Below are 17612 nucleotides of genomic sequence, written 5' to 3'. Positions count from 1 at the left end.
GTCGGGTGCTAAGGTTCGGCCTGTTTCCGGCGGCCAGAACCCCACTGATTAATGTGGTTTACGAGTGAGTTTCCGTCTGCTGCTTGTTTTAGGGAAGGATCACACCTCCCCCTTACAGTCAGTAGTTCTCGAGGCCTAGTTCTTATTTCTTAGTAATGTTTTCAGGTGTTTTATAGATACTTAACTTCCTGATACGGCCATGTAAAAACGCTTTCCAAGGTGGGCAGCGTGCGGGGTCCCCGGCAGACACGGGTGCTGGGCGGGGCCCAGGCAGAGCCTGTGACTCATCGGGGGGTTCCTTGCAGCTCTCCATTCCTGATGGCAAATGGGTGACACATTCAGGCTGTGGTCGGATTAAAGAAATCAGTGACAACACATAGGAAGTCCTGAGAGCGTGCCTGCACTTGACACTCGGTGTCACTGGGCTGCCTGGTTGCATTCAGCTCATTTTCCGTCCATGGTCAGTCCCTGTGGGAGGGCGGCCTCGCAGCCCCTGGCCCCCTTGGGGTGGCGGTGGGCCTGGCAGGGGGCTCCCCCAGCACCCTGGCCTCCTTTGTCCCTCCACTCCCCTTGCGGGGGACGATGGAAAGTGCCCACTGCCCGTGGCGCAGCTGTCCAGTGTGCTTTCCTGGGCTTCAGGGGCATTGGCTCTGCTGCTCGCCCCCGGGACAGACGTCCCAGGACAGACGTCCCAGGATGCCCACAGCCCTGGGTGTCCCTTCTGCCTGTCTCCTCTCTCCTGGTTTTGTGGCTGCGCCGGTCGGCTTCACGTTCGGTGCAGTTCAGCGCATTCCATGGCCTCTGCCGCGTGCACAGGGGCGTGGCCATGCCACCCGTTCTGAAAACCTGGTCGTTGGCTGACACTGCGGTGCACGCTGACTTTGGCAACCCCGTCCTGAATGGGCTCCATGCGGTCCACACAGTTTCTGAGGACGGGGTAGGCCTTGCGGGTCTGCCTTCGGCCCTGCCGGGGGCTGCCGGTGCCCGCCGGTGCCCGTCCTCGGTGCCAGACAGACAGCAGCGTCCTGTCTCTGCACCCTCGCTCAGCCCCTCCCTTGTTCGTTGGCCCCAACTTCTTAATTGGCTGTGTCAGCATCACTGGCCGTGTGCTTGACATAAAAGGTGCAGAGAAAACCACGTAGCTGCCCGTGAAGGAAATCTGGGGGAAATCCAGTGCATCAGAGATTTCAGCCTCCTCTTTCTCCACTGTTGCCCTTATTTTTGTCTTTTTTAAAAATGTCCTTACCTGAGCGACGAGATGTTCTGAGCAGACGCTGAGCAGAGGAGCTATCTGCTGCAGTAGCTGCCTGTCCGCTGGGCGCTCGGGCCGTGCAGAGCAGTGTGTGCTGTGCTCCAGGCGCGGCCGTGAGGAGCGGGCCACAGGGGGCGACCGCAGCGACGTGGGCGTTTCCAAGGGCCCGCCGAGCCCACCTGCGGCAGCGCCTTCCCCGCGGCGCGTCTGGGTCGGGGTGTGGGTGTGCGGACGTCACGGCCCAGCTGCTGAGACTGTGTGGTGTGCGGGGCTCTGACGGCGGCCTGGTGAGGAGCCACGCCCCGCCCCGCAGGGCCCAGCGGTGTTTCCGTGCCGGCCACGAGCGCCGGTGTCCGGAGCAGACGAAGAAGACGAGCTTGTGCAGCACTTGGCGGCCAGGCGTTTGAAGCTAGGGGCCTGTCCTGAATGTGTGAGAGCGTGCACAGCGAGTGTGGACCCGTCCCGGGAGGGCGGAGGAGGAGCAGGGCACCTGGGTCGTCCGGGGCAGGCGAGGTGTGCGTGAGGCCCAGGTGCGTGCTGCCGGCAGTCGCCGATGGGCCCTGTCGGAGGCAGGATGGTGGGCGGGGAGGGAGAAACTCTCCGCTGGGAAGGCCTAGGATGGGCCGTACAGACCGCCGTGCTGAGGAGGAGACTGCCTGCGGGAGCGAAGGAACGTGGTTATCTGTAAAAAGATACAGCACTGCCTTGAAATATAGTTTATGTGTTTGCTGGTCTCGCTCTCTCCTCAGATCCCGCAGACCTGGAGGGCGGGGCCCGTGCTCCGTTGGTCTGTGTGTCTCCCGAGCTCGGGGCAGGGTCTGGCCTGCACTGGGTGTTCCGGGGACGTTAGTTTAATCGGTATTAAAGGTGCCACGGAGACTCCGGTTTCCCTGCCACAGCTCCCGGACCGAGGCGGCCAAGAAGAACCGCTAAGAAACAAATGGTCTCCTAACAGTCGAGATAAGCTATGCAGTACTGGCTTTAAAATGACGACTGCCTCGTTTTTTCTTTATTAAAAGGAGATTCATTTGTCTTGATCAGCCAGGCCACTTTGAGTGTTTTCATTTGTATGAAAACCTCATGCTTGTATTTTTCGAGGGTATGTAATTATGAAATAATTAGTTTCGCCCAGGAGAATTTGTAACTGAGCTTTTGGTAAACTGCAGAACTCTGGTATTAATCTTGTTGTTGTTGTTATTATTATTACTATTATATAAGAGACCAAAATATAGGATCACCCATTTTCAGCAAGTTTATAACATCTACACAGACACCATTTATTGATGAATACTTTTGTCTCGTATTTCTTTTGCTGCCCAAGTAGATTTTAAGCCGTATTTTCAGAGTCACCAGCACCCACTAGTGTGTTCGCTCTGTGAATCTCGTTTTGGGCTCTGTGGTGGGGGCAGGAGAGACAGGAAGGGGCGGGCAGACAGCTTCCCCGCGTGAGCCCAGCTCCGTGGCGTGGTTTTCTGGGGTTTTCTGTGTGAGTCACTGGTGTCGCACTTCATTGATAGAAATGTGGAAACAGTGATTGTAAACACAGCAACTGTAAACATAGTAACACGTACATTTTTCGTGATATTTTCATTTAATTTTATAAGTAGAGCCATTAGCTTTGAAAAGTCACCATATACTTTCAAATCATTGCAAAGGTGAGAACCGGATGCGCGCGCGCGCACACACACACACACACACACACACACGTGTGCTAAGACGACGTGGCCTTCGGTAGAGGCCTCAGGAGCCGTCACCAGGCGCAGTTGCTGCAGAGCCGTCTTTGCCCCGCCCGTGGGGTCCCCTGCACTGTGTGTGGCCCGGAGTCAGGCCGCGAGGAAACCTGACTAGACCTCCGGGGAGTGCTCTGATGTCAGTCAGCCTGGTGTGCGAGACGGGAGAGCCGGCGGTCCGCAACCGCGTGTTACACCGAGACAGACTGTCCGTCGTTGGGAGTGGGGGGGTGGCCTGCTCATGCGCTCAGGTGCTGACCCCGGGAGGGGGCTGCCAGGCACAGTCCTCTCGTGTGAGCAGCAGGCAGACGGGGCTCTGTCTGACGGGCAGTGTGCGGATCTGTCCGTGCAAACCCACGTGTCTAGGTGCTCCTAGCCGCTGTACTAACACGCTTATTTTCGGGAGGCCCCAACGGGACTGCCTTGGTGCCACCCCGCACCCTGTGACTGGCCTGGGGGCGGACGGGAGTTTAATGGAGGTTTGCTGTCAGCCGGAAGGTCAGGCAGCGCTGTGGTCAGCCGGGTTCCCGTACCCGTGCAGGGGGCGGCTGGCGTGCACCGCGCCCCACAGGGTGCCGGGAGCGAGCGGCCCACCGTGTCGGCAGCTGCCGGGTGCGTATGTCCGAAGGGAGGCTTCTGCACTTCGTTAAGTTGCCTTTCCCTGCTCGTTATAGGCGTGTATTTCATTGTTTTTATGTATGATATATTCAAATTCTTTTTCATTTTTTATTTTAAAAACGCCCGTGTTCTTACATTATTTGCTCACTGTGAATAGCAATGATTTCATGAATGCGGAGACCTAACCCAAAGTCTGTACGTGAGATTGTGTGCTGGAGGCAGAGTTGAAATTTTTGTCTGAACTCCTGACTTTCCAAATTCTGTCTGCTGGCATGCAGGTATGTGCATTTACAGGTAGAATGTGTGTGTGTGTGTGTGTGTCTGTGTGTGTGTTGTTAACGCGGCAGCGTGTAGAGCACCGAGGGGAAGTCCCCTTGTCGGAACCACCCTTCCTCTCCGCCCCGTCCTCCCAGCCGGCTTCCTGCCTGCGTCCCTCCTGCCCACCACACCTGTGTGACCGTCCCCGCTGTGTCCTACTTCCGTGTGTGTGACGTGTGGGTTTGGTGCGTGAACATTAATTCAGTAGATTCCGTTCCTTCACGATGTTGGATCAGCCCGTGAGTCGCACGACTGTTTCCCAACTGCCTTCTGGTCCCAGCCCCGGCCCTGGGCCCCCGGGAGTGGGCAGCAGCTGAGCTGGCAGGTGCTCCTCCGCACGGGGAGAGTGTCGCCGCTGCCGACACAGTGGCGACACAGTGAGACGGAGCCCTGCCGCGGCGCGTGGCACGTCTCATGGGTGGCGGGGAGCCTGAGAGAGAGGGGCAGGCGCGGCAGACCCCACTGCGGACAGAGGCCGCGGGAGCGTCTCAGGCAGAGCGAAGTCCGGCGGCGTCCTGCAGCCGGATCCTGAGGGAGGCCGAGGGGGTGGGAGTGGGGCATCGGGGGACCCGACCATGTGGGCCCTCACCCCCATCATTCGCGCCTTCGGGGGGACCGTGCCTGTGTGTTTCTGTCCGGCGTTTTCAGTGGAGAGTTGGTAACAGCTGAGAGAGTCGAGGGGACTTCTCCTCTGGGCGTGAGTTCTACGGTGGCGAACACTCGGAGTTACATGTCTGTTCTGTGTCTGTTCTTTCCCAGCCCATGACCTGAAAGTCTCTCTTGTTGCTCACCTCGGCCGGGCGGCGGCCGCCAGCTCTGTGCTCCGGCTCCCCGCCCGGTCCTCTGCCCGGCTCAGCTGCGCTCCGCCCCCCGCGGGCTCCCGGCCAGCGGCGCTGTCTCCAGCACTTGAGTGTATTAGAAGGACATTCAGTTCAGTGTTTTCAGTGCCGGAAGGGATGTGACAAATGATAGGGTTATTCCACATAGTCTTCTGTTGGACGTGTTGGAGTCTGAAAATTAGTATAAATGATCATAGGCAGTGTTTATAGACACCTGTCTGAAGTTACGTTTTCGACACACTCAGGGTGTATGAGAAGTAGATGAAAACTGCATCTTAGAAAACTGCATCTGTTTTGTGGAGAGAGGAGCCCATCGCTGCACACACCCAAGTTTTACAGTGAATCGTGCTCCTTGTGCTGAGAGGAAGCTGCGTTGGTTGCTTTTCCCCGCACCGAAGGGGTTCCCCAGCCAGACAAGCCTCAGATGTGCACACGCTCCCGCCCTTTCTCACGTGTGTGCGGGTTGCTCCGCCCATCACACGGCCAACGGCACAGGAAACAGTGAGGAGGAGCCTGCTTGTGCTTTACCAACAACTCACCCTCAGCCTTGCGACCCTCAGCAGTTTGTTTCGTGTGCTGATGTAACTTCAGCGCTCTCCCTGGACTTGCGATTTAGAAGGGAGCAGGTCACATCCCTGACAGGCCGACCCCTCTGCACACGTGGCGGTCAGAACGCCACGGTTTGAGGCCAGCCCCGAGCCACGTCAGGCACTCTGGTGCCCACGTGAACCCCCCTTCGGAACCCCCACCGTGTGTCGGCGAGGCTCCAGGGCCCCACGGCCTGCGGCACTGAGTGCCCTGGCAGCGAGCCGTCACCGTGGCGCCCTGGGCTGAGGTCTCAGGCAGGTCATTTTGTCCTGGCCTCTGAGACCACGAAATGATGCCTCTCAGCCCCCACCTCATCTTACCTTGAGCTCAGATGGTCCCCGAGACCACCCTGACATGCCGTGGGGCCGAGACGGCGACATGGGCTGTGGCAAGGCAGTGCCAGGGTTTGGAAAGGCCCCTTCCCAGCCCGCAAATCACACGGCGTCCAGCAGCCCGGGCAGCCCTTTCTGCGTCTGGCTGACGTGGGCAGGTGTACAGAAGCTCTCTCTCCCTAGAGACACGCGGGGACCTGCAGGGTCGATGGCAAAACAGGCTGCATTTGCTCGTGCGCAGTCGCGTGGATCCATGGGACACGGTGCAGCCTTAACAAGAACGTGTTTTAGGAAAAACACGGAGTGCGTATTCAAGGGGAACATAAATTTCTTGGGTGCAGAGATACTTTCTTCATTCCAGGCTCACCCACTGCACGTTGGAGTCCCGTGTGAAGGCACCGTTCGGGTCAGCGGTGACAGTGTCCAAAGACTGGACGGTAGTCAGGGTACTCACGGGGAGGGTATAAATGGGTTTAAATGCATTTTGTCATTTTACTTCAAATTATTTGTATCAGCAAAAGCAACAATTTAACAAACTTTTTTAAAAAATATTTTATTATTTTTAGAGAGGGAAGGGAGGGAGATACAGAAACATCAATGTGCGGTTGCTGGGGGTCATGGCCTGCAACCCAGGCATGTGCCCTGACTGGGAATCGAACCTGCGACACTAACAGAAACTCTTTATGTGGTTTTGAAACGATATTGGTCCTGTGTTTGTGACTGCTGTTGGAGCCTTCCTTACGCAGACCCAGTGTCTGCTTGCCTGGCCCAGATCAGTGACGCGTCACTCGGTCCAGACTGCCGGCCTGCGGTGGTCTCGAGTGCCTGTCCCGCCGAAGTCATTCTGGGGTTAATGTTATGCCCAGCGCCCCTCCCAGAAGTGATTTTGATGGAAGCTTTTCAACCTTCGCATCGAATTGAAAGGGCCAAAAATACGTTTCACGGCAATTAAAATCTGAGTGATACGTTAAGAGGTTTTAAAGTGACAGGCTTTGGCATGAGCAAGGTCAGATTTCTGATCCAGCTAGTTAACAAGGATATAGCCTGTTAATTAGGCTAATTATCACCTGTTCAGGGCAAAAATGCATCCAGGCTCTTGGCTTAAGTAGCAGGCTCCCTGGTGCCCCGGGAGAGCCTCAGGGGAGGTGCCAGCTTCCCGAGCAGCCACACTGGGGCCTGGGGAGTCATGCTGGTTGGTGAGGCCTTCCTGATCTCAGGTCTCTGTGGTGTCTGGATGTGACTCACATGCCGGGTTTATGTGTGATCAGAGACAGGCCCCTCTCAGGGTCTGGTCTGACTTAAGTAATCTGGATATCGGTGTTTGCATGGAGTAGCTTTGGTTTCAGGATATAGCATCCTCCACTGAGGCAGAGTTTTTTGTGACTTTATACTCACACGTGTGCACACACACACATACTTGGAAGGGAATGCCCACAGGGACCCTGAGTGTCGTCATAGTCAGTATGTAGCTGTCATTGTATTTTCCAATTTTTCAGGTAGAGAAAACAGTGAGGGACTTTTATTTTTTCCATGCAGTTTAGAGTTGCATATTTTATGTAAAGGTGTGTGTAGCACTTTGAAATCTCAGAGAATGTGATGGACAGGATTGCTGTGGGGTAATGTTGGGGCATCTGACGTGGACCTGGTGCCTTTTTGGCGTGAATACATTGTCTGACTCCAGAAGCGCATGGGGTGTCCTTGCCAAGCCCTCACCCCGGCAGAGGCAGCCCAGGTCCCGCCCCTACTGGTGAGCAGACCCCGCCTCCTCCCTTCGCTCGGCTCCGCCCGCCTCTGGGCAGCTGTGCGGCCTGGGACGCTCGTGTGAATCAGTGGAGCAGCACAGTCGCCCTCCACCGGCTGTCTGGACGCGCCTGTGTGTGTTTCTGTGGGTGTGAGAGTGAGTGAGTGTGCCTGGGCTGTGTGGGCGGCTCGGCGGTGATGCACGCGGCAGCCTGACCGGCGCAGACCCGTCTCTCTCTGCTTTCCTCGCGTCTCCCGGTGCGGGGCCACGTCGCGACTACGTTACATGATTGACAAAGAGGCTGTTAGCCCTGAGAAGCCCTGCATGGCTGTCCGAGGAGCCCAGAGCCGTTGGAGTGGACGTCCGCTGCGGACCGCGGGCTCCTCGCACCGCGTTCACGGGTCTGGGCCCGGCTGCTCCTCGAGACCAGCGACGCCTGCCAGGTGCGCTTTCTTCCCAGCGCTGCTCCAGTCTTGTGACGACAGGTGTGGGGCGGTCCGCACCTGCGTTTCCCAGTTCTGAAAGATAACAGCCACGCGATTGTTTAGTACTTCGACACAGTTGAGCTTAGTTGTTGAAATTTCATTTGCGCCACGCCCCATCTGGCTCACTGGCACGTGCAGACGTGAGTTCGTGTGGTCGTTAGTTTGACAGGACTGGTCCAGGGCGTCCTGGGCAGACGGCAGGAAATGTTGTTTGACTGTTCAATTAAAATACCCATCTTGGGTTTGTAAGAATTTCAGAACCCACGGAAACACACGGAAAGACGCTGACACGCGGCCACATCCGCGTGGGATGCCTTCTCCGAGACAGAGGAAGCCATGTGGCCGCCGCCGGCACCACCCGCAGGCCCTCGGGCCCTCTCCTGCAGGCTGGCCGCACCCGCAGGCGCTGTCGGCCGGGTCTCTGCCTGCGGACCCTGTGTGCTCGTGTGCAGCTCCGCCCCTTTCCTCGCAAAAGCTGCTCTCGGCGGCACCGTTGTGTGCCTGACATGCTGGATGCAGCCGCACGTCTGAGACGATGTCACCGCACATGACACGTGGGGCCCGAGTCGGCCCCTGGGACCTCCATGATGGCGTCCAACCTCAGGGTTGAACCCGCTACCGATTTGCCTGAGACGGGCGGTCCGCGCTGCGTGCGCTGTGATGGGGGGACCGCCTCACACGCTGGGCTTGCGCCAGTCTCCCCCGCGCGTGTGCCGGGACTGGCTTCCTCGGGGAGGGGCGGGACCGCTGCAGCTGGACAAGCGTTGCTAAAGCGATCAGACTCCACGTTGTCCCGAGCTGAGCGGGTGCAGAGAGAACATAAAAGTGGACCAGTGACACCTCTCCCGGCATCTTACATCGTAAATGTTACAGCGCAGTAGAGTGCCAGAACACCAGAGTGTCCTTGTTGTCTTCGTGTGTCAGTGGGATGGGGGCCGGTTTGTTACTAGGTTACTAATAAATGAATAAGCTAACTGGTAGGATTGTTAAATGTTGAAACAATGTTTTAAAGTGTAACTGGAGAAGGTAAGTGCAGATCTTCAGTCAGGCCTCTTCGCTTCTGCCGCGGCCTGGAAAGACGCAGCTCACGGTGCAGCTCCCAGGGCGAGGCCTGCGTTCCGACGGACCGCGTCTGCCCGTTAGCGGGTCCAGAACAGGCTGCGGCCCCCACAGAGCCCCTCCCAAGCACACGCGCCTGCGAAGGCGGTGCCGTCACTCAACCCATGCAGTCCTCACACAGACCCCCCCAAGTTCCGGAGCCCCCCCACCTTGTGCGCCGTGCCCACAGAACCCCCAACTCCCAGGAGGATCCCTGGTTCTCCTCCTACGTCTGCCAGCAGGGTCAGACATGTTACGTGCAGCGATGCGGGGTTTCACCCAGACTCTGGGAGTGCGGGTCACGGCATGGGGGTCCCCGGGGCTCTTCCCCGTGGGGGTGCTGCCGGTGGAGCGGCGCAGGGCGCGGTGAGGAGGAGACCTCGGCAGACACAGCAGGAGCCCGGAGCAGTGCGCAGGACTCAACGGAGGGGGCTCCGAGGATGTTCCCACGATGAGATGCCGTGGACCAGGGCGCGCGTCTGCAGGGGCTGAGCGCCGTGTGAGGGCGGACACTGGGCCCCACTCAGCGCTGGGGGCCCTGGCGTGGGAGCCGCCTGCACAGCCCGTGAGGTGACACTCCCAGGGGGACCTCTTAACCGTCGGTCCTCTATCGAGCCTTGGTCGCACGGACACCTCCGTCCCTGGACACCAGGGTCGAGGTGGGGCGCGGCGCCCCACTCGGCGGGAACTGCAGGTGGTGTGAGGGGTGACGTCGCACACTGACCGTCACTTGCTCAGGGTCCCCCGTCCCGCCGGCGCTGGGTGGCCTCCCACACTGCTGAGAAGTCTGCGGTCACTCCGATTTCTCCTGCCCATGATCTCTTTCCTCCTGAAGCCTTTAGGGGGCGCTTTGTGTCCTGCGGACACGTCCTGTGGAGCCCGAGGAGGGGGCGGTGACAGATGCCCTTCCCGCCACCCACCCTAGGGCCTGCGTGGAGTTCGGAACTGCTCGGTAAATGTGTGGACTGGTTGGACGGGGCGGACTGGGGGTGCTGTGGGCCCCGCTCCCCTCCACAGAGACGCCGTCTCCTCGGCACAGCTGCGCTGGGGCTTGTCGCAGATTTTCTGTCTTTTTAGTTTAAATTGTAGGCGTTAAACAGGTTAAGAAGTAATGTATTCAGTAAATGTTCAGGATAGCAGAGAAAGGACCCGAAGCAAACGTGCAGACTGGGGCTGTCATCCTCCCGGGCTCTGCACCTTGTGGACGGGAGGCAGCGCTGTCACTTGCTGCGCGGCCGGCAGAAGTGGCCCCACTCGGGGAATGTGCACGAGTGCTGAGCCCGCAGGGGAGGCCCCGTGGCAGGAGAAGCCAGAGCCCGGGCGGCCGGGGTGCCCCAGCCTCTGTCAGGGACACATCAGGGCACCCCCCCCCACCCCCGTGCGGCCCTCCAGGCGGCCCCAGACTGTGGGGAGCGGCGCCGTGGGCCGGGCCCCTGCACTGCATGGCCCAGACGTGGGGGCCCGGCCTGCCCTTCCAGCTCTGCCGCCCTGCGGGCCCCTCTCCGCGGGGCCTCCCTCCTCTGGCCTTGCCACCACTGGGAAGCCTTCCCTTCCGTGCCCCGGCCACTAACAGCTGCTTCCTTTGAACCTATGATGGTGTTTTCCTTCCTTTCCTCCTCTTTTCTTTGGCACTGAGGTTCTTTTTGTGAATGGTTTTTCTCCTCTGGTGGCCTGTGGTTTTGCCTTGGGCCAGCTCGGGCCCTCATCCCTCCTTGTCTCTGCCGTGCAGAGCAGCGCCTCGGGGAGGGCAGGTGTGCAGGCCCCCGCTGACCCCGTCCTCGGGCCCGGCGGCCCTGCGGCACTGCAAGTAGCTCGGGTGCCCTTGGCTCCCGGGGACAGCCGCCCCCACGACATGCTGCTGCGGGGGCCGAGGAGCTCGGCTGCAGGACCTGAGGCCCCGCGCGGGTGGGGTCCTGGGACGTCCCCCCCGGATGAGGGTGTCCGTCTCCGCGTGGACTCTTTGTGTCGGTCACGGGTCCGCAAGCCGGCTCCCCTGCAGCAGCTGGGAGACACGCGAGGTTCTCTGAAAGTCAAGCGGTGGCCTCAGTCCTTTGTTATCTGGCTTTTGTCATTTCGTGACAGGCACTAAGCTCTGGTTTAACATTTTTATTACATATGAATAATAGAGTACATGTATTGAGGTTTCATAGATGTAATTTTGTTAAATGTACATCATGGTAGATTTAAAAATGAGGGATTTATTTTGTCATTCATAAAGTTGTAATACAGTCTGGAGAAACTATTTGTTAAAAGATAGCATCTACTTAACCTCCTTATTTATTTCTTGTAGGAGAAGGTTAGATCCACAATAAATACACGAAGAAATAAGTAGATAGGGGAATTTATCTTGGAAATAAGATCCCTGTCATGGTTTTGAAATGTTAAATGCATGAAGACCCGTCAAAGAGATATACGGATATGATATTTTTTACAGTGCATTTCAAAGTATTTAGTTATATTTGTCATTCTGTAGTACCAGTAAGCAATGATCGCAAGATACAGTAATTTCAAAGTCAGGCCGAGTCAGTGGGCGTAAATACGGCGTCTCACATTTTATAGAGATATTAATTGGCAATTTTAATATTAATGAAGCACTTAAAATATTTTATATGACAGATCTGAAATATCTAGAAATGTTTACTTCTGTTGCATTTAAGATCCAGTGTTATAAAAATACAAATACAGATAGCAAACTAAGAGGAGTTTTTATAAAAGGTAATTTCATAACTTGATTAATAGGAATTTGTGAAATTCTGAATGATCAATCTGGTTAAAATAATATGAGGAGTTAATTATTTGGATCTTGGGATTCTTTGTGTACCCTTATGAGATGAAGGAAGTTTATAAAAGCATAGTGAAGGCCTCTATCCTAAGGATACATTCTCTTTACACCTCCATATTTATATCATCATTTAAAACAGATATTGTAACCCTGTTTTTAATTGCATCAACTTGCTGAATGTATGGACCAATTTATGATAGGCAAATCAAGCTCCTGTAGTTCCCCTTTAGTGGCACAGTGCTTATCAACTCACTAAAATATTGTAGTTTTGAATATTGGGTTTTAATTTGCTTTTATTTGGCTGTTCATTATCCTGAATTAATTAGCCGGACACCACTTTATTAGGTACGGGGATGGCTTTAACCTGCGTTGTATTGGAAAGAAAAGGCAGATTTAGCAACGGTTTGGTGAAGACAAGTGGAGAGAGACGGAGGCGTGGCTAGAAGGCACAGCCGCGTTTTTGTCTGTGGTTGCGTCGCCCCGAGCGTTGGCGGCCTCTGTTGTGCCCATGGGCTGCGGGGCCGAAACGTGGTCCGGTGTGCGCGCTGCTCTGCTGTCCTTGGGCCTTTTTTCACACAGGGAACAACTGAGGCTTGCTTTTCTCAAAGGCTTGTTTGACTGTGAGCTGCGGTCTTATGTTTATTCTCATCAGAGTCAACTCTCCATGCAGCCGTGCGGTGGCTCAGAAGGACCCCCGGTGCGGGGGCGCCCCGGGAGCCCTGCCTGGGGCTCCGAGCGGGCGGCCGCCCTGCGGCCCGGCGCCCGGCACCTAGCTCCCACCCGCGGCGGCGGCCGTGCCCGCAGACAGGGCCTGTCTGAGCAGTTTAGTGCGGACGGCTTTTCATTTAGCCTCTGCTCTGACAGCCCGCGCCCTGGATAAGTGGCGCCGGCCCGCGCAGGTGAAATCTATTCTCACATTTGCCTCAGGGGTGACTGGACTGTAACAGAATTTTTCAAACCCGTTGGGCCCAACCGCAAAGCGGAGAATAAATGGCTGGAGTGCCAGGCCTCGACAGCAAAATCAATGCCTGCTTATACAGACATGACAGACCGGGCCTGCGGCTCCCCGCGCCCGCCGCGCCGCGGGGCCCTGGCCGGCCGCCCCCAGGGCTGGGGGCCGCGCTGACACCGTGTCTCCTGCCCCCCCTGCAGGAAGTTCACGTGCCACCTGTGTGACCGGAGTTTCACCGAGAAGTGGGCGCTCAACAACCACATGAAGCTGCACACGGGGGAGAAGCCCTTCAAGTGCACCTGGCCCACGTGCCACTACTCCTTCCTCACCGCCTCGGCCATGAAGGACCACTACCGGACCCACACAGGTGCGCTGGCCTGCCCTCGGGGCGGGGGCGGGGGGCTGGGGCTCGGGGGGGGGGGGGGCCCTGCGCACAAGGGGCTGTGCGGTGCACGCGCCTGGGCTTCCGAGGAGTGAGTTTCCTCGGCAGGAGCTCATCCCCGTCATGTGTGTACGTGTGTGTGTACGTGTGTGTGTGGTGAAACACACCTTTGTAGGTGGGGTCTCCATGGAGGGCGTGGGGGCAGAGCACACTCGTCTTGCCTTTTGTCACTCAGACAAACTCAGCACCATCACATTTTTGAACAGCGTTAAACCTGGATTCTATATCCCATTTACTATTTTTTCATCCAGTCACTATTTCTCTAAGAGGTGAACACTCTGATTTAAGAATTTTTGATAATTTACCCAGAGACTCGTCTGAACGCAGCCACTATAAAGTTTCAGGTAATAACGCATTTAGAAGAGCACAAATTCATTTATACTTCATATGAAACCGTTGCAAGACCACACGGAGCTGGGACGCACCGGTGGAGAGCAGCACCCCGTGTGCGCCTGCGTGGGGTGCGGCTCGCCGTGCGCTCAGTGCCTGTGGCTTGTTTTTGTCACCTCAGGACGGGGACCCCGACCCCATCCCCCAGGCGCTCCCCCCTGCCCCAGCCCTGTGGCACTGAGAGCTGCGTGGTGTTTCGGGGTCCTTTTCACACCTCTGAGGAAGGATCGTATTTCAAGGAAGAAAATAAATTTTAATCAGCATTCCCAAATGTTCTTCTGATTGCCAAGAATCCTCTATTATTGTTAGAAATTATAGGTTCAAAGTTCTCAGGGAGCCGTGTGTGGAAGCCGGGCCTCCTTAGCTCCCCTGACAAGGGCGTAGACGATTTAAGGTCTCCAGCCTGCCCTGAGAGATCACTTATATCGAACAGCAGATGAAAAGCCAGTGCAGATGTAATTTATCGTCGGCGTTTCCTTCTAAAGAATAATTGTGGAGACTTGGCTGGATCAATAATATGGATTTTTGTTGTTAGGTCTTGTAGTCTGCACCATAATGAGAGATAGGGGACAGTGGCTGTTTTCTAATAGAAAATAAGGGATTGGTTTCCATGTCTTTGTACATTTGAATGTGAAATGGCACATGTGAAACTAATTCAAGTTGTTAAGAAAAGTCTCCCGCTGCCGTACCTCTGCCGTCGTGTAAGCATGGCGTGTTACGTGAACCCCCTTCACGCGGGGCGGACTGTTACATTTAGTTTTTTTCCTTAAAATTTGTTCTTGAAAAATACTCTGTTGTCCCCTCACCAACGCTAGGCCCCCTGCCCCTCAAAAAAAAAAAGGCGAGTGAAAACTGAACACAGCATGACAGACACCTCGAGCCACCACGGCGAACTCACCAGCAGGACCCTGCAGACTGACACGCTGCAGAAGAGCCTGCGCATCGGAACTCAAGGTCACCCCCGCTCCCAGGGCCAGGGCCAGGGCCCTCGGAGCCGCAGCACGGCCCTCGTGCCAGGGCACACGCGTGCGGCACACGCACTGGGACAGAGCCCCATCGCAGGGGTCTCCTGGGTCGGAGTGCTCCCGCCATGTGAGGACAGGGCAGGCCTCGGAGTCCATGGGGGGAGGGATGGGTCGTTCTCCTCCAGGGCCGGGAGCAGGAGAGACGCTCCAGCGTCGGCTCCGCCGCCACACGCTGCCAGGTGTGCATGCGTGTGTGCGCAGGCCTGTGTGTGTGCGTGCACCGGCACACGCGCATGGGCTCCATGCCCACCCAGCGGCAGCGAGGGGCAGATCACGGAGCAGGGCTGGGCCTCGGCGTAGAGCCGTGTGCCGATATCAGTGAGCAGATTATCTTCGGGGACTCAAAAAGTCTGCGTTCAGTGTTACTCAATTGATAATACAGCTGGTTAGAGAGATTTATGCTTCTAATTGATTAAATGATTACATGAGTGATTACAATTAAACTTATTCTTCACAGCCCATCTCCTCTATTCCTTTCTTCTGTATTGGAATAGTGATGTCAAGAAATAAACTTAACCCCAAGATAGGAAAGCAAAGATAGGTAAATGTTTAAACTTAGCTTTATTTTATAGATGATAGTAATGCGCATTTCAACATACCCCATGAAGTAAGATGAAACATAGCTTGGTTAAACCTCTCTTTATTAACCCACGTTCACCGGAGCTAGAAAAGCTAGGCGTGCTCCTGAAGGGAGGGCCTTTCTGAGCACCCGACTGGCCCTGCCCTCTCGCAGGCACCGCTGTGTGTGAGCTCCCGCAGGCGCCGCCTGCTCCCAGCCCCGGGCCAGGGCTCCGCTGTGACGCGCACCCACACGTTGGGGGCGAAGCCGGCCGACGCGGGCCCTTGCAGGCTTGTTGCAGGCACACGTCTGAATGAGTCAAGTAGATACAGCGAGGTCGGAGTGATTGATCTCACTTTTGGAAAGCCGTTGTCTGATTTCAGCGGCTCCCTCCAAGGTTAGCGTTTTTATTCTCGCCGGCCCTGCCTCGCGAGCCTTGCGGGACACGCTGCCCGGCGTGCCGGCACTTACCGTCCAAATACGCGGCAGCGGGGAGACAGATGGCGCTTATAACAGGTCGGGCGAGTGTTAGCTGGTGTACGAGTGCCTTCACGATGAGCGTGCGTGCACACGCGTCCAACCAGCCCCGAGTCTGCGGAGTCTGTCTGATGGCTGCAGGGCTCTCCGGTCCCCAGTCACCACTGAAGGTGAAGGAGGGCATCTCTGTGCCGTTTCTCTCGAGTCCCGCGGCTCCCGTGTCTGTGCCCTGGGAGCTGGAGCGGCGGCAGCAGGGGCGTCGAACCGCTGTGGGTGCCGGCGGGGGGGGGGTTGTATTGTTACTGGGGACCTTCTGTGTGTTCGCGGAGACCATTTAATTCGCGTTATTAAGTGGGACGTTATTCAAGAAGGCTCTGATAGAATCAGGTAAAACCAATTCAGTATCCTCCAGCCGTTAGACAATCCAATAGGCTTTATTTAAGCGGAATCATATACACTGTATATTAACTATTCCGAGCAATCTTTACTCAGCTCAGAAAGGCCAGATGTATGGGAATTGTAAAAAATCAGGATATGTATAAAAACTGTTCAAGTGCATAAAGCAGCCCCATCTGGAAGACATCCACCAGAAATGAAGTTGTACAAAACCATTCCATTGATAATAAAGCTAATTTTTATGGGTCTGACAAGTATGTAATTATGTTCAGTGGTGCTTTTCAGATTTTATCACAGTCAATAAACCGCAGTGGTAATTTCATTCCCATTTGACATATTTACATGGAAACATTTGATTGGAGGAATTAGTAGCCCTGAAAGCCTTGATAGATCTGTCTTAATGATCTGTGACCCCGTGGTCCCTCACGTGTTTGTCGTCGCAACAGGCGAGAAGTCCTTCCTGTGCGACCTCTGCGGCTTCGCCGGCGGGACGCGGCACGCCCTCACCAAGCACCGCCGGCAGCACACAGGTGAGTGCGCCCGGCCCTCCGGCCGCCCGCGGCCCTGCGTCTGGGGGCGCACCGAGAGTCCCGGCAGCTGTTGCGAGGCCCCCGCTCATCCGTGCCCGTGTCAGAGACCAGGCCCGCTGCACGGGGCCAGGGGTCCCCCGTGAGCTCGTGCTGGCCCGGAGGGAGAACAGCGGGGCCTCCAGAGCAGACCCACGGGCTCTCGCAGAGGCCGGCTCTGCCGGGCCTCGCAGGTGGGGCCGGGGGCCGGGGGCCGCTCAGGCCCCCTCTCAGTCCGCCTGCGTCTCCCCGCCCCCCCCCCGCCCCCCGCCCACAGCTGCCTCCCCACCTGCCTGCGGCTCCTGGCCCCCCTCTCTCTCGCCCGGCCATTGCTCTGCGAGGTTGACACGTAGATGTGGCTTGAGGCCGCCCCCTTTGCGTCGTGTTTGCGCTCCCGCGCGGACCGAAAGGAGGAGGGCAGCGCAGGGGTGTGGGCGCTGCGGGGCGGCTCCCCGTGATGCGCGCGCTCGGTGATTCCACGAAACGAGACGCTGCCTCAGTGCGGGGCCCGCAGGGTGGGAACCTGTGAACGATCGTCCGTGAAAACCGTCTGCCGCGTGGTGGGCTGCAGTAGATCGCACGAGGGGTCGTGCTAACGGCCCTGAAGGGTACGTGCCCGGGACAGTGCCGTGCTGGCGTGCCCCTTGCGGTCATCAGTGGAACCGCCTGCGCTCTCAGAGGTGACCCGGTTTGGACGCTAGGTCGTGGGGTAGCACAGCTTGTAACGAAGTGTTGAACTCCAGGCACCGCTGGAGGGGCTGAGTGGGGCACAGTTCTGGCACCTTTGGGTTCTACAGTCAGGAGTCCGCTCCCGGGGCCTGTGACACCCGTTCGGTGTTTGTGAGGCCGCTGAACTGCCACGCTGGCGTGTCTTTCCTTTCCGGAGCTCCCGTGCTTCCCACGCCCCCCCCGGACCAGAGTCGCTGCAGACCCGGAGAGAAGCCCCAGCGGCGAGCGGAGCTCTGGGAACGCAGACTTGACTCCGTGCACACAGCGGTGCAGCAGAGTCCCCAGCAGCGGCC

General features: G+C 57.0%; 1 protein-coding gene across 1 annotated transcript in view; it reads left to right on the top strand.

Moving 5' to 3' along the window:
- ZNF407 (zinc finger protein 407) overlaps positions 1–17612 on the top strand; it is a 259153-nt gene that overhangs the window by 165746 nt on the left and 75795 nt on the right. Inside the window, exons 5-6 of the mRNA XM_028525040.2 lie at positions 12936–13102; positions 16471–16554. Coding sequence (XP_028380841.1) covers positions 12936–13102; positions 16471–16554 — 251 coding nt within the window. The remainder of the gene's footprint in view (positions 1–12935; positions 13103–16470; positions 16555–17612) is intronic.

The sequence above is a fragment of the Phyllostomus discolor genome, chromosome 9 (assembly GCF_004126475.2).
Source record: "Phyllostomus discolor isolate MPI-MPIP mPhyDis1 chromosome 9, mPhyDis1.pri.v3, whole genome shotgun sequence".
Classification (NCBI taxonomy): Eukaryota; Metazoa; Chordata; class Mammalia; order Chiroptera; family Phyllostomidae; genus Phyllostomus; species Phyllostomus discolor.
The sequence above is the reverse complement of the archived record's forward strand: the minus strand, read 5'-3'. Positions and strand labels throughout refer to the sequence as shown.